Source organism: Capsicum annuum, chromosome 11 (genome assembly GCF_002878395.1).
Source record: "Capsicum annuum cultivar UCD-10X-F1 chromosome 11, UCD10Xv1.1, whole genome shotgun sequence".
NCBI lineage: Eukaryota > Viridiplantae > Streptophyta > Magnoliopsida > Solanales > Solanaceae > Capsicum > Capsicum annuum.
Window position 1 is genome coordinate 14,467,996 of NC_061121.1, and position 17,404 is coordinate 14,485,399.

Here is a 17,404-nt window from a genome sequence, read left to right on the forward strand (position 1 = left end):
TGTTGCTAGTGGAGTTGTTTGTGATGGTGGCAGCCATCTTGCTGCTGTTGCTGCTGCTAATAGTCATGATTATGAGCATGCTCAACAAACAATAAATACTTATGAAAACACCCCTTGCACAGGTCCCTCTCACCCCTACACCGGTCCTCTCACCCTTGCAATGGTCCCTCTCACCCTTCCTCACCCTCATGTTCTTATTGCAAATATAGAGTGTGCAAAGACAGGGGGGATAAACTCCTTGAAAATATAGAGGTTATTACTGAAGCTACCGAAGAGTTGAAATTCATGAGGGGTGTCATACCATCCAATGAGGTGAGGGATCCATGCACTTCTACAGTAGAGGTTAGGAGGAAGAGAAGAAAAATTAGACAAATTCTCTCCGTTATGAAAATAGTAAAAAATGCAACTCCTCCCGCTCCAAGAGTTGTTGAAGTTCAGAGGCCGCTAAAGAAGGTGGGCATATTCGTGTCGCTTGGTAAGGAGAAGGAGGAGGAACTGCAACAAATCATGAATGGCGGGAGAAAAGTTAAAAAATAATACACCATGCATTCATGTTCCACCAAAGACTTCAAGAATATGACAAATATGTGTGTTTGGTACGAGGACAATGTAAGTTTACTTTTGCAAACCTAGCCTTCTAATCTACTCCACGAAGAAGAATCTATGCAGCAAATGTGTAATCTATTGCAACAGCTTGGTATTCCGTTGCAACATAATACACATCTGTTGCATAAGTTGTGTTGGCTGGGTAATCTGTGAACTGATTCAGAGAACCCTCTACATAGATTCTTTCTACTGTATTTTTATTCTTTACAATTACTAGCCTATTTAAATTAATTGGCTTCTTATACCGCAGTATGTTGATGAAATTCTCTGCCTTATGAAGGGCAGGCAATTAGTGTACCCGGATGCTTATGATGCTGCCGATAGGATAAAGGACCTCAACTTCTACAATAATTTCAAGGATTGATATGCTGATCTCCATAAGTAAGCTGATTCCGATGGCTCGAGACTTAATCAGTTAGTTCTACATTCCAATGGGATGAAGAAGTGATTAAATATGTTAGAGAGAAGAGGCCATATCCACACGACAAGAGCTGGACCAAGGTAAAGAGAATCCTTGCAGTCATGAACATGAAAGGCAAACATTTTCTTACTGTTGAGATACTACTCTACGGGGCAAAGATTAAGGTTTATGGCTGCAACTTAACTATCTTCAGCGAGGACAAGTTTTTAGCCCACATGCAGCCACTCTTGAAGTTGTTGCCTAAGTTATTGACGCAGAGTAAGCTGATAGATCATTTGCCGTTTGAAGTCTTGACGAAGAAATCATGAGATTTTGAAGGTCAAAATAAGAACATCGAGCTCCAGAGAAATAGAACCGGTGCAGCGTGCTGGCCGTACTCGCTTTCATACATCGAGTCTTTGCTGACTGGTACAGAAATAATCGGTATGTACAACACCGTTGTGGAAAAGATGAAATGAGTTTGGGCTTATGGGGTCCTAACTAAATGGTTGGAGCCCGTGTATATAGAAGAAAATGTACAAAGACGGAGACGAACACGATAATAATTTTTTATTTCAAGCCACCTCACTTTACATGTAGTGGCAATAATTTTTCTGTCTGTGGATAGTTAAATTTTTATAATGCAACAGATAATATATCTGTTGTAACATATATAATACCTGTTGTGACAGATTGATTATCTACTGGAGTAGATTGGTCGTCTGTTGCATTAATAGATGTTTCCCGATCTATCTGTCACAACAGATATCAAATCTGTTGTAACATATAATCTATCTGTTGCAACTGATAGATAATCTATTGCAATAAATCAAGAAAGTAGGAAGACCTATTATATAATTTCCAGCAGATGACCTAACTAAATGGTTGGAGCCCGTGTATCAAGAAAAATATGTACAAAGATGGAGACGAATATGATAACAATTATTATTTCAAACCATCTCACTTTACATGTAGTGGCAACAATTTCTTTTTTTGGAGAAAGTTAAATTTTTATAATGCAATAGATTATATATCTGCTGTAACAGCTAGTATATCTGTTGTGTCAGATATAGTACCTGTTGTGACAGATTGATTATCAGTTGGAATAGGTTGGCCATCTGTTGCATTATGCAGACATTCCCAGTCTGTCTATCGCAACAGATATACAATCTATTGTAACATATAATCTATCTGTTGAAACTGATCGGTGATCTATTGGAGTAAATAAAAAAAGTAGGAAGACCTTGTATATAATTTCCAGCAGATGACCTACGTGTTGCATCTCATGGTGCAACATATGTCTAAATCTGTTTGATAAGATATATCATATGTTACAACAGATGTATTATCTGTTACGATATTTGAATCTAGTATTCCATTTCAATTATCATGTTCAAAACTAAGGATTAAATTATATTCATAGACAACATAAAATAAATTGAAGCCTTCAAAAATTACATGAAATGAAATAAATAAAATGTAAAAAAATTATTATGGGCACAAATGATCTACTCTACAAATAAATCAACAAGTTAAATCAAGGAGGATAGGTTATTACATTGACAGACTCAAGCTATAAAGATCTAATCAATATGGACAAGTTGTTCTTCATCCGGTATTATGGAATTCGGCTTTGGTCGTCGTGGATCTTTAGTGTTGCTTGCGTACGTCTTCTGAGCTTTTGCTTCTCCGTATTTTCATAAAAGAGAAACATATCTTTTGCCTAGTAATCCGGCATCAATTCCATTATTTGGTACTTGTAATCCATCACTCAAATACTCGGCGTAAGCAGCAATAAAAGGACCTTAATTTTTGCGTTTTAAAAAAATAGATGATTCATATCTTGCAGTTCATGCAAGCGTTGTGAAATTTATGAAATAAAACTAAATCATGACACTTATACTTACAGGCTACCAATGGTTTGTTGAGCAATTCCTTCAACATATTGTACATCAAATGGATTACCCATTTTATCCCGGTATGCTTCAATCATCGACCAATCAGTACGAACCTTTTGGTTCAAAAAGCTACTCATATCAAGGTAAGTAGGTAATATTTTGGCCAGCTTTTGTATCTCAGACAAAGGCCCAGAATGTCTTCTTCACGACATCGAGTCATAAACTCAGATGCGCTTCTCTTTTAGAATGACGACAGCCAACACCCAATGGAATTCATCACCATAACTGATTGGGATGTACACTTCATCGATCAAATGCCAAGGTAAGCCAGCTGGAATGCTAAAATCTTTGAAGATGTTGATTAAGCATTCCTCATTTCGAGAAACTTTCGGTTGTTGTTGACAATACCTATCTTAGGCATTATTGATGTAAACTTTGTACAAATAACTGCCTGTCGTGTATCTGTATTATTCTTGTGTTTGCAACTTGGACTTCTTTCGGAGGTAGTAAAATATGACATCGATGTGCTGCGTATATTATCAAACATTTCGGATTATGTAACGAAAAAATCAATATGTAAATGCAATTAAATAAAGTATTAATTTATAGTAATATGTAAGGCATTTAAACCTTATCATTCTAGCAAGTTTGGGGTTGTGACTTCAAATAGAACCAATTCTTCATTCCAGGATGTGCAACAACAAAGTCGAACATATCAAAACCAAGACTCGATTTGTTCACTTTGTAGTGTTCGTCATTTTATTTTCTACATAATGATTTAAATGTGTTAATTCCACGTTCTTACAACAAGAATCATATAAACCAATATCTTTTAAAATTGATTTATGTACCTGCCGGCATGATGCTTTAATAGCCCATCGGCAATCCATTCTGAATAGTCATTGATCAACTGCGTTAGTTTTTTTGGAACCTCGTCCAAGATGTTGAACCCTTCAAATAGATAATTCTTCCGTTCTCCCGAACTGACAGGCTCCACTTTTACTTCTTCTTTGGAAGCAGTTGATGGATTATAAACTGTGATATTATGCTCTTCAGCAGTGGCTTCTACCGTGACATCCACCTGGAAAGCCAGAATTGTCAATGATAATTACAGATATACAACAGATTGTCCATCTGTAGCAACAAATGATCCTTATGTTATAAATGATGGATCATCTGTTGGGACGAATTCGAACAGGTAAATCAGAGCAGTACGATAATTTTGAATAAATGATCTATCGTTCCAATATAAGACTCATCTTTTGAAACAGATAACACATCTGATGCAACAGGTTAGACAATAGTTATAACAGATGTATATATCTGTTTGATACTTTTTAGCAGATGTATCATCTGCTTAAAACAAATATGTGCTTGTTTGTTTGTTGGAACAGGTGATGTACATTCACCTTCTTTGGCTCATGTTGCTCTTCTGTGACCCTTGCACACTGAATATCGGTGTAAGACAAAGACAGAGGCATTGCAAATTTTCTTTTTTCGATGCTTGATGATACCTTGGAAGTATCTTTCCCTCTCCTCTTAGCCGCCTTGATCTCTTGTGGAGTGTATGGATATGAAATTCTCTTTTGATGGAATGATACCCCTCTTAGATATCATTTCCTTTCCAGAAGCAGTTAGTGCATTAATAGCATTAGTCACTCCATCGTGTTTTGCCTTGCAGTCTTGACATTTGCATGCAGAACATTTGCTAGATATGGAAAAATTTGTACAACCAGTATGATCATAATCATAATAGCTTGTCGTTTTCAAAATGGTAAGAGAAGCATCATTAGCCCCAACAGCAGCACCACTACCACTACTATTGTTAACAGCAACAAGCTACCCTCCAAAATTGTTTTTCTTGTGATGGTTGCTGCTCCAAACAATTTCATTTTTATTCCATCAACGACCTTATGGTCCGATAAAGTTTGCACAAATCATAAAGTAAGAAAAAATGGCATCTTAAACTCTCGGTTGGTCGAAACAAGCCACGGATGGACAATCTAAAATAAATCGATACATATATTAGAATGATGATGAAATCATTTAAAATAATCATTAATTAAAACAAAAACTTGATTAGAACTGGACTCACTGCTTCCTTAGGGGTATTGAAAAGATCAAGAAATTTTGCATTTTTATCGGTTTTAGCCGACAACCATCTCAGGATTCTTGGACAGGAAACTTCTTCTTGATAGTTCACTTGTTGTCTCAAAGAAGGAATGGCTTCAAATGCCCAAGCCTATAACAGATAGACAATAAATCAAAAGTATTATTGAATAAAAAATGACGAATCATATCATGATAAAATAAATATTTACCATGAAGGCCCATGGAAAGCCATATAAGTAAACTGTCTTTGGCGTCAACGGAGTCAACAAATATTGTATAGTTATTTTGAAGATTTCATAACCCCAAGAATAGCTATTAAATGCCTTAAGATCCAAGGAGAAATTTATTAAACCGGAACTTATGTTGTTGTTAATGTCTCTCGCCCAAAGAATATTATGTACAAACCAAACCAAGCACAATGATTGCTTGTGCTTCTTTGAGAGTCCTTTACATTTCAACGCTTCTATCAAATTTTTGTGTTTGAAGCTTGGACCAACAATGGACACCAGGTCCTCACGATCACTCGACTTGCCTTTGCCTTTTTTGGGTGTGCGGGGTAATTTTTTTTTGGGTCAGAGTAGGTATAACTTGAGAAGGAGAAGGAGGATAATATTTTAGTCCGATAACTATGGCAAACTCCTTCCAACCAAAATAAACAGGCATGCCACAGTAATTTATCCACACCTCATCCATCTTGTCTTTATTTTCATACATAAACCTACACTTGAGAAGATCGTATACCATTTTCATCTGAAAACGAGCATTGTTGTCCTCCGGCAAATCAAGATATTGTCCAAAGCAGCTTTCCCTAAAATAAGCATCCAATTTTTGTTCTCGGAGTATTTTTCTTAAGGCATCAAAAGATTTTCCCATGGCCGACTTAACTATGAAATCATCTGTTAAATCTGTGGCACCATAACACTACATTTGTCACAGGATAACATCAATGCTGAAAGTTTTGACCAACTCTTCAGTGGAAGGGCTATTAGTATTTGGATCATCTCTTTTGAGACATTCCTTATCCCCGTGTTCATTATCTTCTGCTCCTGATTGAGATAGCATTTGTAAAACAAGCTCATAAAGTGGTGGATGTAGCCGAGCTGTTGCACTTGTTCCTTTACTTGGACTTGATTCTTTTTTTTCTTTTGGGAGCCATATTATCTTAAATTAACAGGAACATAAATAGATTATAATTGATTAATGCATCGTTAAAAAGGATAATAGTAAATCTAACATGCTCAACGGTAAAAAAAACAGTTCCAACAGATAACACATCTGTTGCACCAGGTATGTTATCTATTGCAACATAGAATCGACCTATTGCAACGGATGAGTAAACCATTGGAAATAATTAAAACAAATCTCTAATATATCCGACCCGGATGCCACAAATGAGTAAACCATTGGAAACAATAAAAACAGATCACTAATCCGTTGCACCAGGTATGTTATCTGATGCAACATATAACCAACCATTGCAACAGATGAGTAAACCGTTGAAAACCATAAAAAAATCACTAATCTATTGCACCAGGTATTTTAGCTGATGCAACATATAACCAACCTGTTGCAACGAATGAGTAATCCGTTGGAAACCATAAAAACATATCACTAATCTACTGCACTAGGTTTGTTATCTGTTTCAACATATAAATGACCTGTTGCAACGGATGAGTAATTCGCTGGAAATAATAAAAATAGATCACTGATCTGTTGTACCAGGTATTTTATCTGTTGCAACATTTAACTGACCTGTTGCAACGATGAGTAAACCTTTGAAGAGAATAAAAATAGATCACAGAACTGTTGAAATATCACTCATCTGTTGAAAATGAGTTATCTGTTAGATCAATATTATTTAGATTTCTTCCAAACAGGACCATAAAAACAAATCACTAATCTGTTGCACCAGATTTGTTATCTGTTGCAACATATAAATGACCTATTGCAACGGATGAGTAATTCGTTGAAAATAATAAAAACAGATCACTAATCTGTTGCACCACGTACTTTCTCTATTTCTATATATAACTGACCTGTTGCAATGGATGAGTAAACCTTTGGAGAGAATAAAAAAAGATCACTAAACTGTTGAAACATATCACTCGTCTGTTGGAAAATGAGTTATCTATTGGATCAATATTGTTTAGATTTCTTCCAAACAGAAGATTCATTTGTCACAACAGATGAATGATCTGTTAGATTGTTCATCTGTTGCATCAATTTTTATAGTTGCATCAGATTTTAATCTGTTGCATCAGATATTAACATCTGCTGCATCAGATGTCTTCATCTGTTACATTATATATTTCTTCTGTTTCAACACCATTTTTTTCAAGACAAACAACAAATCAACTTAACAACACCAACATATTACACACACACACTAAGAACACCAACTGTGAACAAAAATCACCAATAAATTTGAATTAACAGTACGACAACAAGAAGAAGAAATGCCAGAAATTAGGGTTTTATTCAGTCCATATTTCAATACTAGAAGAGTAGTTGGCTCAAGTTCCTCTGTTTCTTCATAATTTTTTACCTGTGAAAAAGGAAATGGGACGACGAAGAACTCGAAGTTGTTCTCGCCGGAGAAGTCTTCACGTTGATTGACGGTTGAAAGTCGAAAGGGATCTCGCCCGACTATTTTTTACCGGAGATTGAAGGGAGAATTTTGCAGAACTGTTGGTTGGGAGAGAGTTGAGAGAAGTTGTCGAGAGACAGAGCAGAGAGACTGGTTGATTTGGATTAAAGAGGGGTGTGGGTTGGGCTGATTTGTATTTTTGAAAAGATTAGAAAATTTTTTAAAATATTAATCAACTTCACAATTAACTTAATCAAGTTTCCAAATGATGTTTGACCCTTTAAGTTGGTCAATGTCACCAATCCTTCATTCAAGACTTAAAAGACATCTTTCCTTCAATTTATACATTTTCTAACTAGAGTTATTTCTTATACTATAATCCTTATGAATCATTTTCATTATCAAATTCTGCTAAATGTTTTGTTAAATGACCAGTTATTTTATTCATATTGCTTTGTCCTTGGTAATGTTTACTCTTTCCTCAAATATAGATCCAATCAAGTATGAAATTTTGAATGTTGACAATGATAGTATAATTTTATAACCAGTTCTTTTGAATTCCTGTGGTTTTGTTTGTTGCTTTTGATGTAACAATTCTTCTATTAAAAGACTTCATTAAGAATTCATACCACAATCCGATCATTAGAATTATAAACTACTACTACTATATTAACATATCCCATGTAACCCCACAAGTGGGATCTAAATGGAGTGGTGAGAAGATGGCTTTACCCTTGGCTCGCTAGCTTTAGAGACATTGCTTTCATTTCCCTGAGCTTGCTAAAAAATTCATCGCAACCATCTCACACAATGAGCCAATGAAATTAAATTAGGGAGAATAACCTAAAGGAGGAAAAAAGCCACTTACAATCCAACAACATTTGCTGCTTGTCAAAAGTTGTTAAAGCTGGAATGGAGAAGTGGAGATTTGATAATTACCTATTGTTCAAACAAGCTATAATTTTACAGGAGCCGATAGAGGGAAAAATAGAATTAAAAAGCAAAAAATAGATATTCTTATAAATGAAATATCATGACCATCACTACGAAAGATAAAAATATTGTCTTTCTAGAATGAATTTCAACTCCTCTGCGATGTCTAAGGAGGTCATTATGATAACTGAATCCCGTACGAACATATTAGTAAAAGCAGGAGTAAATTAATTTGAGGAAAAATTCATACGAAGGCGGCCACATAGTTGCAGAAATTTACAATGATTTTAAAGAGGATGTATAACTTTAAAATTTCACCATGAATATGTGTGATTAACTTGTAGAATAACATATACCTGGCAAAGCAGACCTTGAATCACCACTTCCATCTTTCATTGCTCAAGTGTGTCTGGAAGAACATTCTTTCCTTCTTGTTTTAAAACTAAATAAAAATTTCTCGGGCTAGGTTTTCTCTCTCAAAGCTCAAGTGAATGACATGTGATATTAATACGACATCTATAAACTTCACAATAGTAACTCCAAAAAATATGAGTTAAGTTACATCCTCTACTTTCTACATAATAGGATTAAAGCTCTTGAAATTGTACATTGAGGTTGTAACAACACAACTATAACCAATTGGATTGAAAGCTATTCAAATGGTACATTGAATTCAAATAATTTATGGCCATTTGTGACCTCATTCGATTAGTGGTGTACTATATATCCACACGTGCCTTCCTTTTCTCTTTAAAGAGAATACATAGACAAAGTTTTATTTTTTCCCCTTTTCAGAGGGTTCACTTTGTTCTTCATCTATTAAAGGTCTGGTCGTCTTCAATTTCTCATAATAGAACTGGTGACTTGGAATAAGGAGCCTATCCACGATTGTAAGGCATCGTGTCCTGCAGTTTTAAGGATGTGAACAATTTTATTTATGCTAGTACTAAGAAGGTACCACAAAAGTCAGAACCATTAGAAAAAAACATGAGAATGTATGTACCATATATCCCTTACAAAAAGAAGGCATAAAAATAAATATATCTAAAGCAACCCCATAAGGTGAAACGTCAAATGTGAGCTGATGTAAGTATCTATCAAGATCACCTAATATGATGTGGTTAAAGCAAAGCCGCGTCAAGTAACTCAACATGGAGTGGTATATTAACTTACATCTAAATTTGAAACACCGAGGTAACAAAAAACTTGAATAATCAACATATCATCTTTGCTAATTCATTCTTCCCCATTCCTAATAATTGACACCCACTATCGAGGGAGACTGGACCATTCACCTGAGAACTCAAAAAGCCCAACATTAGTGATGGGATCGATTTTTCTATCCGCTGATTGCTTGGTACAAAGATACCTCTAACACGAACATCAGATATGACAATGTAAAACTGTAAGCACGTGAAATGCGATGATTATATGAGGTAAGATAAAAAACAGTAGATTCCTAATCGGTAATATAGTAAGGTTTATTGCTTTCAATATCTAGTACCACATCAATCTTTTAGCAATAAAATCAGATAGGTAGCAGATATGATACTTACATAATTCCATGTGTAGAAAAAATGTCTCAAGGAAGCATTGAAAAATAATTTTTTTCAGGAGCAATCTGCATAAAAGAAATACACCTGTGTAATAAGTAGTAGAGAACAAGCTAGTTCCAGTGCCATTTTCTCAACATGAATAATTTTGATTGAGAAGGGAGGAAGAAAGGAAAGGAAGCTGTTGTACGTCTTCAAAAATATCTTGGCCAACCAATGGAAGCCTAAGCAAGTAACTCCCTTGTCGAGCAAAGCTGGCTAGGAGTGACAAATTGGTCCGAGTTGAATCACGGTCCTTCAAATGTTCAACACTCGTGAGGTCCTTAATAATATTCCCAAAGATGCCAGTATCGTCAACAACTTCAACAGAATTTTTAAAGTGCTACGCGTTTTCATAGCCCTCTCATTCCTATCCACATCTACATCCTCTACAACATTTTCAGAAAAGAAGACTTTCAAGAGGCCTTGAACAAGACTTGGTGAAAAAATAGATCTGGGCCAGGAAGATATGCATTAATATAAATAGAAAACAGTGTATGTCCAAAAGAGAAACACAAAGCCTATGATTCATCATTTTTTTTATATTAGAAGCTTGTCTTAGGAATGAACAGAAGTAGACTTTTTGTACAAGAATCTATAGAGAGAAGATGTGTTAATTAAGACTGACGCATCCAAATATGTATGTCCTGTAAAGCATATATCACTTATAAGTTGCCAGCCCGCATGGGATACAAATTTAAGTCAGCTAAGAAACTAACTCTAATATGACTTTCTACTGTCGGACACATGATGGGATATGATACGTGTATTCTTATTCGCTCTTAGTACAAATTATTTTAAATTGACATCGCTCTTAGTACATATTGTTGGGTTTAATTGGTGTGAATGAAAAATAGAGGGACACAACCTTTGAGCAAAAAATATATTGTTTTGGAAAAGGTGTGACTGTTTAGATAGTTGTGTCTGTTCAGAAAAAGACACAATGTTTCTAATGAACAGACATGACTCTTCCAAAGGATACCTCTTTTAAGTGAACCATTGCCACTTTTCAAAAGAGGCATTTGATGGCTATATAAAGCCGCTTTCATCTACAGGTTTAGAAATGAATGAAAAATTTTCTGGAATAAAAACTCTTCTTGTCTTCAAAACATTCTTTGTGATCAATCAAATCGTTGAGTGAGTTCGACGAATCCAATTATTTGAGGTACCATTATAGTTGGATTGAAAGTCATTTTATCCTGGGAGGAAGATTCCTAAACCTCGGGTACAGTGAGAAAAATTATTTCTTAAGGACACTCCGTAAAGTCGGGGGACTTAGCTTTATATTTCTATTTCATCTTAATTTCTGAAAAAATAAAACACACTTCTTAGAAAGATCACTTTGATCTTGTGTTGAAGGTGTTTTTGTACTTCATAGTGTTCTTGTTTTAAACTTAAACTAGTGTTGAAGTTATTGTGCCTAAACACAGATTCTTGTACCCGAAAACACCATAAAATAACACATACATAAGCTGAAGATTTCTTCCTGATCTTTTCAATAGGATTTTCTACCGGTGGGCACCATGGTTCATATCCATGCAAAAGTGAGTTTCACAAAAACGTTTGGTGAGTCTATTATATGATATTTACCAAAGTCTAGCCTCCATGGTTGTACGTCCTATGTACCGGTAAAAAAAAATGAGTACAATATAGTATTGATATCAGCAAGACCTATTGTCAAACACCTTTGGTGCAACAATTTATACTTGATGGCAAGTCAAAAATGAAATTAAAGTAAGTAAATATATACTTTATTAAAAAAAAAAATGCAAACTGCAGGAACAAAATGGCAATAGCAGCTTAACAAAGAGGGAAACAAATTAAATGTAGACTTACTTTCTCTCATTCATCTTCTTCCCTGTAGATTTCTCCACCTTCAATATTCATGTTTGATCCCTATATGTTAGATCTAACTCTAAAATAAAATAATTCTCAAAATTCATTATTAAACTTCAAGTTAAAATTCAAAAATTCTTCATAAAACTATAAATTAAGAAAATTACTGTATGCAAAATTTCAATAATATAAAGTGTGAAACAAAGAAAGGACAAAGAGGAGGAGCAGGAAGAGGAAGCAAAAGGGAAAGACGGAAAGTGTCTTATTGTTATTTCTGGTTTTGCCCTTATCCAGTTAGTATCTTTTTTTTTTTTTTTTGGGACGGGGGGGATTAGTCAACATAATATATTAAACACAAAGAAATTAAACGATTAGGTTGGAGTAATAGTCTATTAAGTTACTCTAAAATTAGATTATTTGAACTGAATGTGCAATTGTTAAGATATATATTTGAGTATAATGATAGAGTGGTAGTAGATATCAAGTGTAAATATGAATAAAAATATATATCGTACTATAATTTTATATACGACTCTAATCAAAGTAAGTTACATGATCTTTTACCTAAATTATTGAGTTTAATTTTGCCTCACGAAGACATCGAAAATTACTGTTTAAGATAAGTAGAGCCTCCATTAAGGAAACCAAGTCCATCGACTTTGTATACATTCCTCATGCATGGAATATAGTAGCTCATAGGATAGCTAAGTCCATTTTGACAATGACATGTAAGCAAATCACTCAAAGAAAGTCTCCTAACTCTTGCAATGCTCTCCGCATAGAAAACTAATGACTAACTTATTCCCAAGACCTGAGGTTGTTAACTACAGAGAACTCAATTTCAAAAATAATGACATGTTTGGAGTTGGCACAGAGTAAAAAAAATATATGTATAGGCCATCTTTTAGAATCGGAGGGAGTTATAGGCAGAGTGAAATAATTTCTCCTATACAAAATTGATAAAAATTGACATTGAAACCTAGAAAGATACACCAAACTAAGAGAGACCTTCAGCTCCGTATACCTTCTGCTCGATCTATCTTGTGTCTGGAATTGTGTTTGTGTGCGTGCTTTGTTGTTTTGAAGCTCCATCTCGTATCTGATATTGTATGGTTCCATTCTACAATAATCCCAAATCATTCATTTAAAGCTTAACCTCTTCATCATAAATGATTCACTTGCCCCAAAATTATCTAGATCAATATAGAAATTCCAATTCAATTTTGGCCCTTTTGCTACAATCAAATACCAATACTTTATATTTGTAATTTAAGTTGTGAAATGTTGTCATAGAAAATATAATTTTTTAATTATATTAACAGGAGAAAATTATATAACTACTTTTTATATAGTTTTAAATAGATACATTTAGATTTTAAAAAGTTACACCTTGGAAAATTTTTTGAATCCAAGTTTAACACTTTAATCGAACATGACCGTAATTTTCCATACCTGAAGCCCTTACACGCTAGAAGTAAATAGTAATAGAATGGTTTCACTTGTATATGGTAGCTAAATGGTCATTATCATAACTCATATGTCATAGGCCTTCAAGGCATTATTTGATAAACATTAACGACGGGAGGGTACATAGGTTTGGTTTGACATATCGCTCGACGAGATTCTGTGCACAGGATCGAGACTAGACCACTATAGTGAGTCCAATCATTGGGCGTCCCCGCCTTTGTGGCATCATGTATTTGAAGTCAGCTGAAACATCATGTATTGGTTTCCCCTGACTCAAGCCAACATATGACATATATGGCCTGCGGGCAGACCCTCATAGTGAGCCTTTGGGCAGGGCATACCTGGATAAAGACTGCGGTTACAGTTACACATATGAGATCATATCAATGAGTATGTGAGAAACATATGCTTTATACTTGTCTCAAATCTCCTTTGGAAGGTATCTTGTGATCATTTGTAAAACGTATAAGAGAAGTGCATCACTTAGGCAAAGTATAGGCCATATATTATAATGAACATTTTTCTAAACATTGTATATGATGCTAATAAGGTCGGTGCATAAGTTATAAGTCCATATCGCATATGTGTTATTTGTTGGCTCATACGTTTTTCACTTTATCATTTGACTCATATGAGCTTTTGTACTTGTCCAGCTGTTATTTTGTCTGCTTTCATATCAGTACATGTTTTTTATGTACTGACATCTCGGGCCCACCATGTTTTATTAATACAGGCTCAGATTCTCAGTATAGCAGACGTCCACGTTAGGCCCTATTGCCGTTTTCAGTTGATATTTTGGTGAGCTTCAACTCTCTCTGGAGCCAGTCTATGCCTAGTATTTTTGATTATATGTACAGGTCTCTGATTGGGCATGAAGGACTTGATGTCAACTAGTCACTTGTAGCATAGTGTGTTAAACTGACTAGAGGCTTCATGGACGTCGTGTTGTATTGTATAGTTTTGTTAATGTAACTCCCTCATGTATATATGCAACTCTTATTGAATATCCTGCCATTATTATGTCATAACTTCGCGTACGTCATAGAGTGCTTATAGAGTAAGTGTATACGGTTCTTGTCAGTCATTATCATTTTGGGGCGTGACATAAAATATTGTGTTGATCTAATCTAATTTGATTTCAAAAATTAGTCAAATTAACTTTCGATAAGTGGAGGTCAGCGGTTCGAATTCGGTGGACATGTTGATATTCAACTATCTAAAATTTTCGTAAATTTTTCGGAGTTTTGTTCGTAAACTTCAGTAGTGTTAATATATCAACAACGTAAAAATTATATATTCTAGTAAAAATTATATATTCTATCAACAATCAGTAAATAATTAACCATTTAGTTAAGTTGGTTAATTGCTTCCAAAGAAGTGAATAATTATGTAATTAACAGATATTATAGCGTGAAATAATACAATATCTCAACAAAACATGACATTGGAAACCTACTAATATCACATCTACAATACAAAGTTTATCACATCAAGATTGACTGCATCAATATTGATTAACTCTTGATCTTCTCAATTCATATATGTTGTGCGTCTCAATAAAATTAGTGATCTAAAGCTAAATTTTAATAAGGAGTCTTAATAAACATGCATACAAAAATACTACTGTAATAATTTAGAGTTGTGTTATTTGTTCTCGAATAGTAATTGTTTTTGTATAGTTTAAAAGACACATAACCTTTAACTTCACATATATTAATATAATTATTAATAAAATTAAGAATTAATTCTAGTTAATAAGATGTTAGTCATTTGTTTGCAATACATTAACTTGGATGTTGTTGTTAAAACTTTATTTATTAATATAAAGTTTGAGTTGTTAAATTCAAAATTCTAAAATATTTCTTGTAAAAATGAGATAATTTTTTCTCTCCTTTTTTTTATAATTTTTTAAAGTGTATTTCACAATCTTCATTATTATTTCAAGTAAAGTTGAAATCATAGAGTTTATTAAAATTTTGGGGGCTAAGGCTTTACTGGCCTTACCCTTAACCACCTCTGCCTAAATGTTCTTTTAACTGCCGCATCCGTATCGAACCCTAACCCTAATATAGCAAGTATATGCTCCTCTACTTCATCTCCCTCTAGATATTCATTATTCTCATTAATAATACGGTCTTCTTCATCTTGTAGAACTGAATCAATATATTTATCAGCGTCCTCATCGCTATCAACTCCTTTTTTTCTTACTTTTTCTTGATCTTACAAACTACAAAACCCTTATTCTTAATTTTCTTCGGATCCACATAACGATCATACAATGAAGACTCCGTCATCAACCAGTCGCCGTTAGGGTTGTCTGAAGATTTTTTATGGTGCGGTTGTACTTCAAATTCTTGACATACCGCATGAGTTTCCCTTTATCGTCAAACATCTCATTCACTTTGCCTTGTAGCTTCCATGTTCCATTGATCCCCACTGTTCCTTTAACTCTTATATGCTGCTCCTTCTCTTTATTGTGTTGAGTGATGACGTAACCAGTCTGGTTGTTGGTGCTGTCAAAAATCTCCCATGGCTCCTTATCTGCGTAGAGATTTACAAGCTGCATGAATTGATATTGTTGTGGAAGTGGTTTGTTTATCGCAAACCCTAACAGATATTTCAGCAGCTCCTTGTTCGTTGGGTGAAATCTGTATCCCGTCATGTCCTTAGCTAGATGATGAGATGCCACAAACAACACAAAAAAAATTATGTAATTGTGATATATTCCTCTGAAACCCTAACACGTACTTGATGAATAGCTTAGATGAAACTAAGCTATTTATATATAAATTTTATGGTATATTCCTAGTTCTGGTTGACCTTGGATAGATTTTGGATAAACATGCAAGTTAATAAAATCCCAAAATGATATCCTAATTAATAAGCTTATTAGTTCTTACGCTTTTACTTTCCTTCTTTAACTCCTTCGTAAACATCTATCTCACTCATTTGTAAACACCAAAACTTTGAAATAATATTTTTAATTAAAGGTGTCAATCGGGCCGGTTTGACCCGGCCCACTTAAACAACCCAGCCCGGTTTGACCTGGCCTAGTCAGCCCCCGAGCTGTAGGGTATCGGCTCCTAGGCTGGGACAATTTTAAAATTGAGCCCGGTTAACTCGGCCCGGACCAAAATCGATCCAGGCCCGCTGGTTAACCGGCCCAGCTCGAATACCTTTTTTTTAGAAAAAAAAAAATAGGATTTTGTACTGTTGAGCCACAAGCTAAGTAGCCGTTGGCCCAACAGCTATATGGCCGTTTTGGGGTCGAAACGACTACTTAGCCCTTTTTAATTAAAAAAAAAATCATTTAAAATATTTTTTTAAACCCACAAAAAATTCTATAAATACCCTACACTTTCAAATCATTTTTCACACAATTTTCATCCTCTCAAATCTCATTCTCTCTAAAATCTCAATTCTCAAAATTCAAATATTCTATATTTCCTAAAGTGCTCAATTTAATTTTTTAATTTTGCGATTACAAAGTACTAGTGGAAGTTTCTAAAGTCGCAACGTTCGGATACTTCCAAAATTTGGTATTGTCGTTCCATCTCTTACTTTTAATTTTTAATTGGTGTATTAATTGTTGAATATTTAATTTTATTATATTTGTGTATTTTAAATTTTTTTAGTTTGATTTATATTATGGATAAATTAAGAAACCTTGCCACTAAAAGTATAAAAAAAAAATTATTCCGGAAGTGGTAATGGTAGTGAAAAGCAAATTACTGTCGGTAGAGGTAGTTCAAGTAGTAGATATACCCGTGTGCCTCTGCCTCCGGTACCGCTTAGTCAACTTTTTGAGGAAGAAGTAGGTGTAGGTGCTCACGATATGGATTATGTAGAAGCTCAGGAAAATTACGGTATAGAAGAAGAAAATAAAGTAGATGCGGTAGATTTAGATGAAGATGATGAAAATATTAGTGAGACACCCGCAGTAGGAAATGCTAACGTTAGATCTGAATCGGTT

General features: G+C 34.5%; 1 protein-coding gene and 1 long non-coding RNA gene across 5 annotated transcripts; both read right to left on the bottom strand.

The window, feature by feature from the left end:
- Positions 1 to 8,760: 8,760 nt before the first annotated feature.
- LOC107847090 lies at positions 8,761 to 12,619 on the bottom strand. Of its 4 annotated transcripts, none has more exons than XR_001667304.2 (5): positions 11,965 to 12,619; positions 10,280 to 10,517; positions 10,093 to 10,157; positions 9,710 to 9,831; positions 8,761 to 9,441 (listed from the first exon to the last, which is right to left on the bottom strand). It is a non-coding gene; the product is annotated as an uncharacterized LOC107847090 (long non-coding RNA). The 4 variants fall into 4 exon arrangements; XR_007047194.1 differs by having other exon boundaries at positions 10,280 to 10,582; positions 11,965 to 12,545; XR_001667303.2 differs by having other exon boundaries at positions 10,093 to 10,517; positions 11,965 to 12,545.
- A 3,105-nt stretch (positions 12,620 to 15,724) lies between these two features.
- LOC107846709 (NAC domain-containing protein 96-like) lies at positions 15,725 to 16,093 on the bottom strand. The gene has a single exon (XM_016691015.1). The coding sequence runs from the start codon at positions 16,091 to 16,093 to the stop codon at positions 15,725 to 15,727; it is 369 nt and encodes a 122-aa protein (XP_016546501.1).
- Positions 16,094 to 17,404: the final 1,311 nt, after the last annotated feature.

What these genes read in the sequence shown, in the direction of transcription:
- LOC107846709 (XM_016691015.1), bottom strand. Translation starts at nt 16,093, where the DNA reads ATGACGGGATACAGATTTCACCCAACGAACAAGGAGCTGCTGAAATAT.